Source organism: Centroberyx gerrardi, chromosome 14 (assembly GCF_048128805.1).
Source record: "Centroberyx gerrardi isolate f3 chromosome 14, fCenGer3.hap1.cur.20231027, whole genome shotgun sequence".
Classification (NCBI taxonomy): domain Eukaryota; kingdom Metazoa; phylum Chordata; class Actinopteri; order Beryciformes; family Berycidae; genus Centroberyx; species Centroberyx gerrardi.
The window spans coordinates 17,948,169-17,963,124 of NC_136010.1; the positions used below are offsets into that span (position 1 = coordinate 17,948,169).

Consider the following 14,956-nt stretch of genomic DNA (forward strand, 5'->3'; position numbering starts at 1 on the left):
GCTGTTATTTTAATGAAACACATTTACATGTATAACACTACATTTTGTCTTAATATTCGATCACTTGCATTTTTTTTCTTTTTTTTTTTCTATTACATTTACACAACTCATACACACTGGATGATGATGATGTTTTCCCCCAAAATATCAACCTGGTAACGCTGATGTGTGTTTGTACTTGCATGTTTTCACCTGTAGTGTGTGCGTGTCTGTGCGTGTGTGTGTCTCTGTGTGTGTGGGTGTGCGTGTGTGTGTGTGTGTGTGTGTGTGTGCACGCGCGCATAGAGGATGTGGGATAGTTTGATGATAGGAGTCCTTTTTGCTAGGCTGGACAGCTTACTCTAAGACACGACTTGTGAGCTGGTGATGTGTTTCTCCTACTGTGTGAGACCCAAACCTGTTGAATTCCGTCCTAAACACAGAGCTAAACACATCTTACCACTGTCGGGTCCAGTGAGATATAACAACTTCAGGAAAACTAAGTTCTACAGAGCATCTCCCCCATCTAATCATCCGATAAGAGATTTAGGTGCCGCTTGTATTCACTGACATCTGACGAACGCAACTCCTCATTTCTATGGGGCAAGTTAAGGATTTAAAAATAACCATGTAGTGCACTGTACATTTCAAGGAGTGATCTAAAGTACAGTACAGTACTGGCGACAAATGTATTCCCTGTGTAATTACGCAGTGTTTTGTGGACAAATGAAGTCTGGGCGGACTGGGAGGCAGCTACAAGTTGATCTTCACTGAAGCTCTTTCACAATGTCATGAGAGATGTGAAGTTATTGCATGGAGAGAAAAAGAGGGAGTTGATGGTATTGGGTCATTCTTTGGCTCAGCAGGGAAATGGGCCACATAACTAGTGCTTTTTGCTAGGCAGGGCTTTAAATGACAGTGGAGGACAATATTTAGACAACATGCCCTCTTTCAAGCCCACACACTAGTACATTCATGTCCTGTTGGAGAGGCTTCAATCTTCAGACCGGGGTCTGTAGCACAGTAGCATATCAACATGGCTCCATTGGCCCTTCTCTCTGGAAGAAAAGTGCCTGGCATAGGCATTGTTCAAAACCCTTCTATACTGCAGTGATTACCTCAAGAAAATGACTTGATCCAACTTAAATCTGAGCGAATGCATCACTTGAACAATGAAGTATTTCTTGTGAGCAGTGTTGGATCAAAACAAGACCTGAATTGCTGAACCTAGAATGAAAGCTTCTGTTCAAGATATTGCAGATAAATCCTTTCAATGGATAGCATGAAGATGGTATCGTCAAAGGATTGTGATGCTAAGAAAAAAAACCTCAATGGTAAGAAAAAAAAATCTCAGTTCATCAACTAGCTTCCTGTTATGAAAACAGAAGCATGTGCATGTCCAGAAGCAAGTGATGTTAAAAGTGAACTATGGTCCTCTGCATTTGTAGTTGAAGTGTTGCATCAAGTTGTAGCCTAAACATGGCCGCAGGATTCAGGGAATGCAAGTTGCATAGCACATGCTGCTATGCAAGCTAGCTCAGAAACAGTTAAAACACATAGCACTGCACACACTGGAAAAGGGATTGGACCAAATCACAAAGAAAAAACAAAACAAAAATAACAAAAATAGAGGATACAGTTTGTGGTACTTTTAACACTACATAGCATTCCCAATGTAAGAATGACGACTGACCACACACAGCATTGAAAATGCTACACGAAAATGGCATCATACTGTATATACACAATGCAGGTTGAGAAGCTCGTCTTTGTAGAATGGGTATAATCGGTTATATTATCTTCCCACTTTTACGAGAGAACGTACTGCAGTGTACTGCAAGTTTAGATAAGCTGCATCATATATTAAACGCAGCTACACAGATAAGCAAAATGTGTTCCTGCATTGTCTTGATGTTATAGTTGAGTGTGTATATACTGGAATAACTGCTGCTCCTGTTTTTAAATGTGTAAGTCCACCCACCCCGAATGCTGGATAAAATATACTATACTGATATATCGTCTTTTTAGGTTACTAAGTTTTTAGGCAAGACTGCTTGGCGCATCAGTTGGGCAAGGGATGTGTTGCTCTTAAGTCTCTGGCTATGTGCGGTGCAATTGGATGGGACAGTTCAAGCTGCCTCCAATGGCGTGTCCTTGTCCAGTAATGTGACTAGATAGGCTCAACGTAATTGGCCGGGTACAGTCCCTCTCGGCCGTTGTCCAGGCGACCTCTACACCAGCCTTGGTCATCTTCATCCTCAGTCTTGGTCAGTTCATCACCTGTGAAGAAGACGCCACTCCTTAGTCAACCTGCAGTCTTGCCTCTTTATGAATGAATCTGACATGAATCTGAAAATAATCTGAATCTAAATCTAAAATCAAAATATCTACAAGTAACGCTGTTGTTGTGTTTGTTCTGGTTATGTGCTGCTCCTGTCAAATGAACTTTAATCAAATTGAGTTGATTCAGCTTTGCCATTTTGCTTGGTTGCTGCTATATTTTGGTATTTGCCCAATGGTTATATATTGCAGGATACCATGAAGAGAAAGAAAATGTAACAAAAAAAAACAACAACAACAATCTAACAAATCGAATAGGATCTGCATAATGCAATAATAAGTATCCTTTAAATGCCCCCTTCAGTCACCTCTGGATATTCCTAAGCTTATTTAAAAACACCCCATCTCAAAATAATATACGGTTATTTCCACTGGTTACAATCCAAGTTAAAATAGCATCCGGATGTGCAGCAGCTGCGTCTGCGTCAATAGTTATTTTGCCGTGAAAAGCTTGTCTCTAAATTGTTAGTGACGTCACAGCGTGGGAGTCTTAAGCGCTCTTTCACACCAATTGCCAAAGAGCTAGTGTTAATTGATGGCAAGTATCTGTAATTTGTTTTCCATGTGGCTATTACTGACTAACCACTGCTATCGTCTATGGGGAATTGAGGGGCTTTAGAGTAGAAAGCATGAAAGAATTGGTGATCTCTGACCACCTGTTGTAAGCTTGTCATCCCTGTTATCCTCAAGCTCCTGCCCCTATTCCATGTTAACAGATCAGTGGGACAATAAGAGTACAAAGTAGCTTAGCTGCAGAATGGCAGACAAAAATCACATATGTCGTATCATCGTGATGAAGTGGTGACTAAGCGGTGATGATTACCTGCTTTGAAGGACAGTTCATCCTGTTCCTGGCCATCATAGTCATAGAGAGCTCGCACGCGGACTCCTTTCCCGGTGCTAGAGTCATCTTCAAACGAGTTTCCATTCCCACCATTTTCGTTGCCGGAGTACGCGGCCGGCTGCTCATCGTCGGACCACTCAGTCGAGTACGCTTGATTCTTATCATAGCTGCTCACACTGGAGGTCAGAGAAAACGCAGGGAGAGATTCGATGCTCGATTAAATTCTGTTACAAGTAAAGCCACTCACTCTGTACTTCAGTGAATGAAATAATCAAATTATCCGGGAATATGTTATCTCAAAATGTATATGTTATCTCACATAATTCCATCGCGTATAGAGTGTGCTTTAAATGTGATTGATAGAGGTTTTAACTGACCTGCTGCGGTCACCAGGTGGAGCCACATGGTCGGTGCTGGGGGTGGGTGGGGCTCCATCTGGCTTCTTCTTCTTGGGGGGAGCATTGGCCTGGTCTGGGTTGTACTCCTGGAGGGGAGGGGGTGAAAAGAAACCAGTGAAAACAGGATAAAGAACAGGAATGGCTCGGAAATGAAGAGCAGTGGTTTGTTGGATTCTCTGCGTGAGGATTTCTTTGATGTAGTACCTCAAACGCAGGCCAGTTCATATGCATCCCAGGGCCGTGGTTGTTGCTGAACCACTTCAAGTCCTCTTGTGTGTTTGCACCCAGGATGGTGCGCTCCAGTTCTCTGTACACTGTGGCGTAGCTGAGGAGAGGAAAATGGAACAGATAGTGACAAGGAAAGAGACCGAGGGGACTCGGGGATGCTGCCAGTTTGGCTAAAGGGCCTACAGTGCAGGGTGTTTCAGATTCTGGGCTGGGATCCAAAGTTGGGTCATGGGAAGATTTAAGTGGCTCCCCAAATTATTAATTATTAAATTGGTGGCTTGAACAGCTGAAGGTTTTGGACTGAATTATTCTAGTTGTATATGAGGCTACTGTACTTGTTATGTTGCCATAGCCTTCCCAAATCACTGCAATGTAACATAGATTAAATAGAGTACATTCAGTGTGTAGTAGAATATAGTGAAAATTCTATTTGATTAGGTTTCACAATGGCCTGCAAAATAAGTTGGCATTGCAAGAAAAAATATTTTGAATCTATAGTCCCTGAAAACGTTAAGCACAAATAGAGCACAACATTATCTGAGTAGTTTCTCCAAAAGCAGAAACATTAATGGATGCTGTGTTGGATTGAAACATTGAGCTACCGCATGTTTTTGATAACAGAAAATGTAGCAATCTAATTTTCATAGCTAGATCATGGGCAGACGCAGGAATCTACTTCTCCAGAAGGTGGCGACAAAACACGCAGCAGTAAAGCACTTGCCTCTCTGCAGATGAAAACATTTCAGCGATCCTCCAAAGATGGAGGAGTCAGATGGCATGGGCAACATTTAATGCTCCAGCCTCCATGCATATTTAAACTCAATCCAATCCAAACATATTGCCTATTTTGAGAGGCTACGTGACATAGCAATGTGGAAAAATCGATTTGCATCTCCCATCTTGATCTGAGGAAGAGGGAGATGCGGGTGAGTTACCAACAATGGTTACTTGCATTGTGGTCAGTAAGTGCCCAGATTGAATTACAAACACACACATACTGTAATTTCTACACTGATACAATGATGAAATCCTCTAAACAGTAAAGAAAGTAAAAAAGATGGGAGGTTAAAATGCACATTGCCATGGAACCTGGCTTTGTTGTTGCCGTTTATTAACAGCCCAGAATATGACAAGCATTCACTCTGAAAAAAAATTCAGTTTGGCAGAAACGTCATTGACTGTGTCATCAATTAATTAGTGTTGTGAGTCTGAAAGCTAATGAGAAATACATGCCTGGTTGAGAAATGTGTTGAGATGAATCAATTTGAAATGCACTGTAATGAATGTGACACAATGCATCAAACTCATTTAATATGGATTTGGTCAGAATGTGATTATTTCAAATTTAAATTAAAAGTAGCTCTCATGCTCTAATAAAAGTATTCATTACCCATGTTGCATGTACCCATAGTGTACAATGCTATGCTGTATGTAACAATAATTTCATGTATTCACTTACAGTAAATTACATTATGAATGAGGGACAATAGTAGAAAGAATAGATGGTGTGAGGTGTAGATTAGAATAAGATGTTGCAGAAGTAAAACTGGACTGCTGAGAACATATGGAGATGGATTGTAACAGAATATAGGTCAGAAGGATATGGAGCAAAAGGGGGTAATTGAATACACAAAATCACATAAGGTTAATGGGAGAGTCTCTCCAGGCCCAGATCCCTCGAAGACCTTGGATGATATCAAATGGCGCCGACTGCCTGACTAACCTTTGGTTCTCGGTGAGGTTGAGATGGCGTTTGATGTCCAGCAGAGCCTCCTTGAGGAAGGTCAGCCTCTTGACCTCATGCTGCTGGCACTGGTCAAACACCTGCTCCATGCTCTCAGTGTACTGCGGGGTGCACTTGCTCAGCTCGTCCAGAGACTTCTCGTACTTTTCCTTAGCCTGCGACAGACAGACAGACAGACAGACAGAGAATAAATTGACAGCTAAAGGCTCTGTGGTAAACAAAGAGTGAGTCCAACCAGCTTGGACAATGTTTTAATTCTCAAATTGTTCGATGGCACTCTTGTTGTGAGGAGTAACAGTGGACAATATCCAAATATGAGTGTGTAATGCATATTGAAGCTGTAAAAAATTCAAAATTTTAAACACTTGGGACAAAATAGTCCTGTATTTTGAATTATGATGGGTTAAGAAAGCAGCATAAGTTAGCTTTTTTTTAAATTTTTTTTATCTATAACTCACACTTGCAATAAAGCACATTGTTAAGAGGTTCTGCATCATGGTGCTGTTGACATGATATTCAAGAAGATTTTGACTGAAACTAAAGATATTTCATTAAAAAGACTCAAAGCCACTTTTGCTACCACACTGCACACCATCCATCACAGTATCATTTTTTAAGCTGTTCAATCAAATAAGAATATGTCAAAAGACCAGATCAATTGTATGCTCAATAACTTATACCATAATAGCCTTATAAATCAATGAGAGGGTATTGATATTACCTACATACAGCTGCTGCAACACAGAGCACATACAATCAAGATAAGATAAGATTGTATTACTACTACTACTACTTCGCTTGCACTTAAATGTGTCACATCCAATCACAAAAGCAACTTTTGCACTCAACATGCAGCAACATGAAAAATATTTTGTCCAGAAATTGACTGGAATGTGTTGTGGATGCATACAGGCGTACACACACGTTTGATGTGTATGTAATTGTGTATGTGTGTCTCTCTCTGTGTGTGTGTGTACGTCTGTGTACGTTTGTGTGCGCACACACACACGCAAGTGTGTAAGCATCTTACACTCTCTGGCCAGTATAATCTGCTCTTCTCATTATCAGACCTCCATGAATAGAGGAGACGATAATCTCCTGTGCAGCAAGGTAACCTGCTACCAAAGGTGTTCTTACATTGATTTTGTTCTTTACATCTTTATTTCACACAAAAGAAAAGAAGGTCAAAACAATTTGGAAGATTTGAATGTAGAGCTTCTGCACGCATCATACTCAGAAATGATATATGTGACTGTCTCCTCTCTGGGTATAGAAATGTTCCCCTACTCTGAAATACTTATCAAGCGATTATACCTCTTTATTCTCTGCAGTCTTTCTCTTACCTTCTGCACATCATGTTTGCATTTGTCCACTTTCTCGTGGAGTTTCTTCTGCTGGTCCGGTGTGACAGAAGCCTCAGTCTTGCCATTGGCCTCTCGGGTGACAGCCAGCTTCTCCTCCTTGCAGGCCATGTGGTACGTCTTCTTAGCTGCCTCCATCTGCATGGACCAACACAGAGATCCTCAGTAACTCAGACACACAATCTGATTTGATCTCTACACACGGGATTCACATCCATTTATCTCAAAGCAGGAATAACCTTGACAAGACTAGAGCGACCATTTTAATATAAGCAGGATATGTGACTAAGTGGACATATGATATAGGCCAACAGTTATTGTGAACCAGAGGCATACAAATGTAGTACATTGCTGAATGAAGTAAGTTCTCTATGTTCATTTATGCTTTTCAATGTCAGTGCAGAAGGATGAATTTCAAGTTCTCTATATACAGTCAAGTGATCTAAAAGGGAAAGCTGTGGGAGCTGGGAGCTGTGCGTCAGTCAGTCTTCCCATGTCATACAGTGGCAGCTCTGTGCCAACCGGACTAATCTAATGACCCAAATTACACCTTCAAATTGACTAATTAATAAAAAAGGTGGTGATTGGTTTAAAAGTTACAAAGAAAGCCAGCAAGCCCTGTCTTTATGCTTTGTGTATTTCTTTCCCTTTATTAGTTTTTAATTTAGCATTTGAACTTCATTGGATAGTGTAGTGGAGAGTGATAGAAAAGTTAGGAGAGATTATGGGGTTGATGTGACTTGGACAGACACAAAGCCACAACATCACAGTACATGGTATGAGCCCTAGTCTACTGAACCACAAAGCGACCATTTATGTGTTTAATTTTTCATGTGCTGAATACATTGCATTCTACTGCACCAAGGATAAAGATGACGAGTCAAATAAGACAAAACTGCTGCCTCACCTCCTTGAGCTTTTTGGCCCACGGTTTCTGAGCCTTCTTGAAGCCTTCCTCTGCCTCCTTGGCCTCTTTGAAGCCCCCGATCATTTGCTTGTGATAAGCTTCCTTCTGCCAGTTCTTCACTTTCTCCACGTCCTCGTTCAGCAGGCCGTTCTTCACCTCCTGGTGCAGCTCACTCACCTTCTCTGCCTCGGTCATCACAGCCAGCCAGGCTCTCTCCACAGAGCCGTACTGCGGGCCTGGGAGGGGGACAAATTAATGTTACCAGAAACTCAACATCTAAAGCAATCTATGAGCTTCGGCAAATCGAATGAAAACCTAAAGTAACCAGCTACTTCCTCCATAAGTACATTCATTTGCTGAGCCATTCGTTTTTATTGACCCCATCCCAAAGCTGACCTTTCTCAATGAGCTGTCTCCACCTCTTGGACCAGCCAGTTAGCTGATCACCATAGGCCTTCTCTATCTTGGCACGCTCCTGCAGGCAGCCCATAAGGTCATTGCAGAGTCGGTGGCCGTCATCAAATCTCTTGACAGCACGCTTATAGTTCCCTACCTGAGAATAGATAGAGGAGAACAGGCTAAAGGGACAGGCTCGCAACAAAATGGTCTGCATTGACCCACAAGGGGGGAAAATATATACTTGTTTAGACTGAGATGTGATTCAAAATATATACAAAAATTTCCAAAAAGTGTATTTGTACATGTTGAGCAGATTAATTAAAATATATTTTGACTGCCCATCATATATATTTTGGATATCCTTGCAGATATGTGTTATTTGTATAACAGTGCATAGGAATAAAATTTAAATCCAGTGTCTTAACTATTTTAGACATATATATGTACAAAAAAAAATTGTCTGCCAGTTTTTATATATTTTGAAACACATGAACATATTAAACACATGAAATGAATTGCAGTATGGGTATAGATTTGCACATTTTACAAATACAAACCAGTAATAGCTTCCAAAAAAAAAGGGCGAGCTATACTTTTCCCCATCCTAGCCCATCAAAAAAAAGTGAGTTATATCAGTCAAAAAAACATTTTAGCATTTTTTCTTTTAGATGTGGTCACCTTAAGTGGGACCACCTTAAAAAAAAAAACAGTGCCAAGCTCTGTGGCTCCGCCTCCCCAGTACCTGCAGGGGGCGTGAGCTCATGGTGCATGATGAAGAGGAGAAGAGAGGGTAGTGGGAGGGGGGATGGCTCGTGCCTGTGCATGTGTAGTTATGCAATGACAGAGGCTTGTGTGTGTGTATCTCTCTCTCTCTCTGTGTGTGTGTGTATCTGTGTGTGTGTTGACAAACTGCGACTGCTATAATCCTCCTGACTGGTGTAATGCAAGCAGACAGATTCTGAGGGATAGAAAACTGACAGGACAAGGAGGAAACAGGAATACATACAGCCCACAGACACAGCCTATACAGTCTAAACACAGCTGGTATACATCGTCCACACACACACAACCCATAGAGCGTCTGATGTGTGTTAGTGGGGTGTAGAGCTGCAGTGAGAGTGGTATTCCTGTGTGTGTTTGTGTATTACTGTTCGAGACGGGAGTGATACAGGGAAGCTGTGAGACAGGTGCATGGCGGTATGAGTTTTGGCTTCATCTCCTGCCTGTGTAACAGACTGCTAAATCGCACCAACGACAACACACAGGTGGATTGAGTCTACATATAAAAACACACCTGAGCTCTTGAATTTGCGTAGCATCTCAACAAATGGAGCGGAGATTATTGCACGGCTATATCGGTTGTGTGACATGCTTTGTAGACCAATTATATTAGATGTCGAGCTGTCGGACTACAAAGCAGCAACTCAAGGGTTTTTTTTTCACGATGAAGGCACGACCTGACCCAAGTTTTCTCTTGTGTACAGATGCTATTGGCAGGTGCATGTGGTGAAAGGCCGCCTCAGAGTGGCTGGTGACTGAGAGTCTTTGTCTGTGTCTCTGTGGTCATGAGCCATGATACAAAGAGGACTCTGTACTGAGGGAATTCATTAACACTAATTGTGGGGTTACACACACACACACACACACTGGCACAACTGATGCTACACACAGAACTTCTAGGATGTTTGAATATGCAGTGCCATGGCCTGTCTTGATACACTGGAAAACTATTTAAAAGTGATAAATTATATACATTGTTAGAGCCTTGATCCGAAACTTCAAGCAGTCTTGTGCCGTCTCTTTTTGTTTGAGTGTCAGTGAGCTTGAGAGTTTGTTTGAATTTGTCATTCAAAAGAGACTGAGCCCCTTTTTGGGGTGGTGACAGCTCAATGGTAGAGTCCAAAAAATAGCAAAAGGCCCAAAGTCTTGATGGATGCTGTTGTAATAACAGTTTTAATGTCGGTATTGTTTTATATGCTAATCAAGTCAAAGAACTTCATAGGAATTCAGCTAAAAAGCAAATAATACAAAGACTAAATCAAAGCAAATTTAAGCCTTAGAAAATAATATATCTGGGGGAATCAATCACACCCAAGGTAGAAAACAGCATCAACAATAATTACAAGAGAAATTTCCCTGTACAAAATACAACTCTTATTGAGGGTTCTGCTCATTTAATTTCATCAATTTGCCTTCACACCCTACTAGACTATTGTTCCCTGCTCAGTATGCTGTGATATGTAACCTAAAGTGCCATTAACTCTCCGGATGCCATTCAGTTTAATGGTACCACATTAGTGGCATTTGAGCCCATGTAACAAAATAGTTCACGCTGTAAGCCTTTATTTAAAGGATACTGTTGACACATTAGTGACAGTACTGGCCTCAACTGCAGGTACTTATCCTTTTGCAGCTGTCATCACCAAGTGACCTTTTAATTAGACAAGCCCTGCCCCAAACCATAAGTGGAAAACAACAGCATTTCCTTTTACATAGTGCTGCAGCGTCTTCCTATGTTGACTTATTTTTGCAGTGTGTATGTGTGTGTCTGTGTGTGTGTGTGTGTGTGTGTGTGTGTGTGTGTGTGAGAAAGAGAGAGAGAGAGAGACAGAGGCCAAAGCAATGCATGAGAAAGAGAGTCATGGGTGGCTGCAGCTTCATGACCCATAGGATCAGGCATGATGGAGTCTCCGTACCTCCCAGAAGCTGTCCATGGTGTCGTCAGCACCTGCACATTCATCGTAGGAGACGGACATTTTCCTGGATGTGGCAATGCACGCTAAAGACCAAACGTGTCCTCTGCAGCAGAGCTGGGTTCCTCATGCACTGAAAGAGCCAAGGGAAAACAAAAACAATGTGAGACAGCAACGTTACACAAATATAGAAACAAAGCAGTACAGTGTAGCGCATGAGTGGACATTGCAAAAGATGGGCAAGTTAGCCTTTCTGTAGTCTGGGCCAACGATGTGGCAATTTTCCCCGGCAACTGGGAGGAAACCCTCAACGTGAGGGTTTCTATTTGCGACGTTTTTAATAATGAGGTAAAAATAGACTCCTCCCCCATGCATACTGCGCTGTGCCCCCAGGGACGTGAAGGGGCATCTTACACTCGTGTGTCCTAGAAAAGAGTGCGTGAACACGACAGAGACGCAGCAGCACTGTCATCATGCAGCTCTGACCCTGAATCCTTACACAGTGCAAACCTTCATTCCTTTGACACACTCCATCTGAGAGATTGTTGCACAATGTACACAATGGACACACACACGCATACAGCACACTCACACACTCACACACATAGAGACAAAGTCTTGTCGCCCAGAAATGCATCTAGTATGTAAACATATAATCAGTGTAATTGTAACCCCAAAATGGATTGGAAACAAACAACAGTGGCATCAACATATTAACCCAAGGCCAACATTGAGGGTTGTACACCTCTAGATGCCCTTTAACGATGTGATTAAACTACCAATTACATTGTAAACCCTTTCACTATGCAGAATACAGTGGCTGCTGGATTTCTTCCAACATTTAAGACGATTTATATCTATTTCTTGACGGCTGGTCGATATCTTACCACCAAGGTTAAGATAGCAGAGACTGCTAGACGCTATATTGGTATTGAGCTCTATTTGAAACCTAATCCATTTTTCTCACATGACTAATGCTTTTCCCTTCACAGTGAACTCTTCATTGTAGTGCAACAAGCAATTTGACAATGCAACATATTTACCACACAAGAGCAACACATTCTTTGTAGCATTCCTGCTCTGACTTTGTTTCTTGGTCATTGTAAGTGAACGTAATTGGCTATGGCCATTTCCTGATTCTGAGAATGATCCAAACAACAATGTAAGTGCTGCTCAATTTTATTTTATTCATTAAAGCTTTAAAGAATGATACCCAAAGTGTTAAATAGTACTGAGAGTGCAGTATGCTGGAGCGATGCTTAGTATGCACTATGCAAGTTAAGTGTTGGTTAAGCATGTTGGATAGAGGCTGATGGTAATGCTCTGTAAGGAGCAGATGAAGGATGACATTGCGGCTCTATCAGACTCTAAGCTGAGTCTGCAGTCTACAGTCTGCTGTATCAAGGAATATTTTGGTCAAGTAGTAACAGTGTTCTGCATGCCGCATCCTTCACCCTTCTAGTGCAATTGAGTTTCTGCTACATCCTTCATCCTTGGAATGAGTCATGAAGAATGACGTTTTGCATTAGTCTCAATCTGAACTGACCTCACATTACATCTCTCTTTATATATATAACGACACTGCTGTCCTTGTGAGACAAATAAAGGCTCTAAAACTACAAGGTCAGCCTATGGAGGGAGAGGATTTCTACAGTGGGGTTACTTCCTCGCCTGCAATGAGCTCTGTGTTTGCAGTGGAGGTCTACTCATCAGAATTTTGTCAGGGGAACATTTGGACCCTGTGTACAAATGCTCAGCCCAGCCAGTGAGCACTGGCTGATTCAGCCAAGCAGTAACAGTAGTATTTTGTCAAAGGCCTTGGTTACTGTCACCGCCCATCACAGCAGTTTGTGGGGCTTTCTAAACACTCATGGCTTTCAGATACCGGCTGTTCCAAGAATGCACTCTGTGCTGGTGTGTGTACATAATGTGTTATAATCATGAGGTGCAACACAAGATGCCAAAAGAACCATTATATGCTTCTGCAATTTTACCCTCAGTGTATGAATCACTGACAACTTGAGCGTTTCAGTTGCACTGGAATCAGAGGCAACATATTTTTATGATAATTCTTCTTCTTCCCTGAAGAGACGGCTCTTTCGGCTCAGAGAAAGAAGATGCAATGATTTTCCTCTATGTTAGCTACAATATAAGATACAACAATTGGCAAATATATCTCCTGATAGGTAAGAAAAAAGCAGTAATCTTACTGAATGCATGACGAATATTGATTATTTTGTAAATAAAAAGGTCACCTGATGTCCTGGTGTCATAACCTAGATGTATGATATCTGTCATATGGTCACATGACATCATATTTTTCAACCAGAAGATATATGTCAGCTGATGACTCGGCATCCACAGGATAGGAGATAATATATATATACAGAATATATATATGTACAGTATACTGTATATACAGTGAACCAATTCTGAGTGCATGTGAATACATTTTTTGATGTTTGCACACAAAAAATCGTGTACCAGTACGACATGTCAAACATTGTAGGTGATCTACACAAGCTGAATGGTACCAGCCCAGGTGTCCCTGGTGATCAAGGATGAGTCTTGCTTAGTTGTAGTACTATACTGTTTGCTTTTCATTAAGTTAGTAGATCTCCTTTGTGTGGCTTGAGTGGTTTTTGTAAAGAGTAATCTGTATGTAAGTGTGTGGCCAAAGGCAGCAATATGTCTACCTCTGTTTACAAGGAAGTGCTTGTCAAGGCCTTTCCTTATTTCAGATGCTCTTGCAATGCCAATGTGCGGCGGTAGGTAGGTTAAACAAATTTACTGATCTACTTGTTCTACTAATCGTTCTGCTGGGAGCTGTGCGCTGAAGATTCTGGATGCATTTGTTCAACTTGAGAAATTCTAATTAAAAATTTGATTTGCTGTGGTATCTTGGTAACACTGATGCTCCCTCCTGGTACAGAGAACCCAGTCTGAGGTAACAACAGGTTGTGTTGTCAAGCAGTTTTGATTCATAGCAGAATCATACACGCTGCATTGGAGATGATAAGTGTGTTTCCAATACATTGGATAGGGAAACCCTTTCACTCTCTATTACAATGAAACCACTCATTTTCAGAATTATCTAACTAAACATAAAGAAGTAATGACAACATAGAAATTAAAACACACTAAAAGCATTAAAATTATCATAATTGTATTGCTGTATTCTGTCTTTCAAAGCACTAGTGGCCTCAAATCCTTCCCTTGTAGATTAAAACATGTATTTTATATTTAAGTGAAGATAGTATGGTAATAGGATAAAATACAGTCAACACAGAAGGTCACATAACATCAACTTTAGACCACCTGATGCAAGAAGGCCTATAAAGAGCTAGGAAATTATGCAGCTCTCAGGTGGCATGCCTTAATCTCAGCCACCAAACAAAACCATTGGTCGATCTACCTGTCCATCAGTCTAGCCTTCCAATTAGCTTCTGCATCCTTGGCTAAAAGGCCCAGCGACATCAAAGCCAGTTAAGCTCCTGCAAGATGTCAGAATCCCAGCTAATAACAAAAGCAACGTGGGCAAAAGCTCTGCAGCTCGGAGCTTATAGTTTGAACAAAAAACACAACCTGAAGTTGACCTCCCAGATTAGATTTTTCACAACATTTGATGGTGTTTATAAAGCATTTGGATTAGCCTGATCATTCTCCAGGGGCGGTCCACACATTTCCTCAAATCAGATAATCTCCAGCTAAATTGTAATCAAATACTTCATTCATATCTGGATGTTTATTTGTACGCTCATTTGTGACGGTGAAAAGAACATCTAACCTTGAGAAATAAAATTCTCAAACCCTCCTGAGATTATTTATTCAAAATGCTATAAAGGCAATGCAACTGACATCCAGATTGGTAACTAACACAGTTGTTTTTTTCTAAGGACAATGTGGACAGAGATGTCCTCGGGCTGGGCTCATCACTAGGCCACACTGCAGAGGGAGAATACATCACAGTAAAGTAACAGTTATGATCCGGTGTGGGAGAGTGGCATGTGTCCCATGAGGGAGGTATGGGTGGGGGTGTTAAGGATCCTGCAGAGGGGCTTAT

The 14,956-nt window shown here is 41.3% G+C and overlaps 1 protein-coding gene across 1 annotated transcript; it reads right to left on the reverse strand.

Moving 5' to 3' along the window:
* Positions 1–2,149: 2,149 nt before the first annotated feature.
* Positions 2,150–10,956, reverse strand: LOC139908037 (protein kinase C and casein kinase substrate in neurons protein 1-like). The gene is made up of 9 exons (XM_071894608.2): positions 10,897–10,956; positions 8,198–8,354; positions 7,802–8,037; positions 6,877–7,032; positions 5,513–5,688; positions 3,766–3,886; positions 3,541–3,647; positions 3,143–3,339; positions 2,150–2,259 (listed from the first exon to the last, which is right to left on the reverse strand). The coding sequence occupies exons 1-9, from the start codon at positions 10,954–10,956 to the stop codon at positions 2,150–2,152; spliced, it is 1,320 nt and encodes a 439-aa protein (XP_071750709.1).
* Between the last annotated feature and the right edge of the window lie 4,000 nt (positions 10,957–14,956).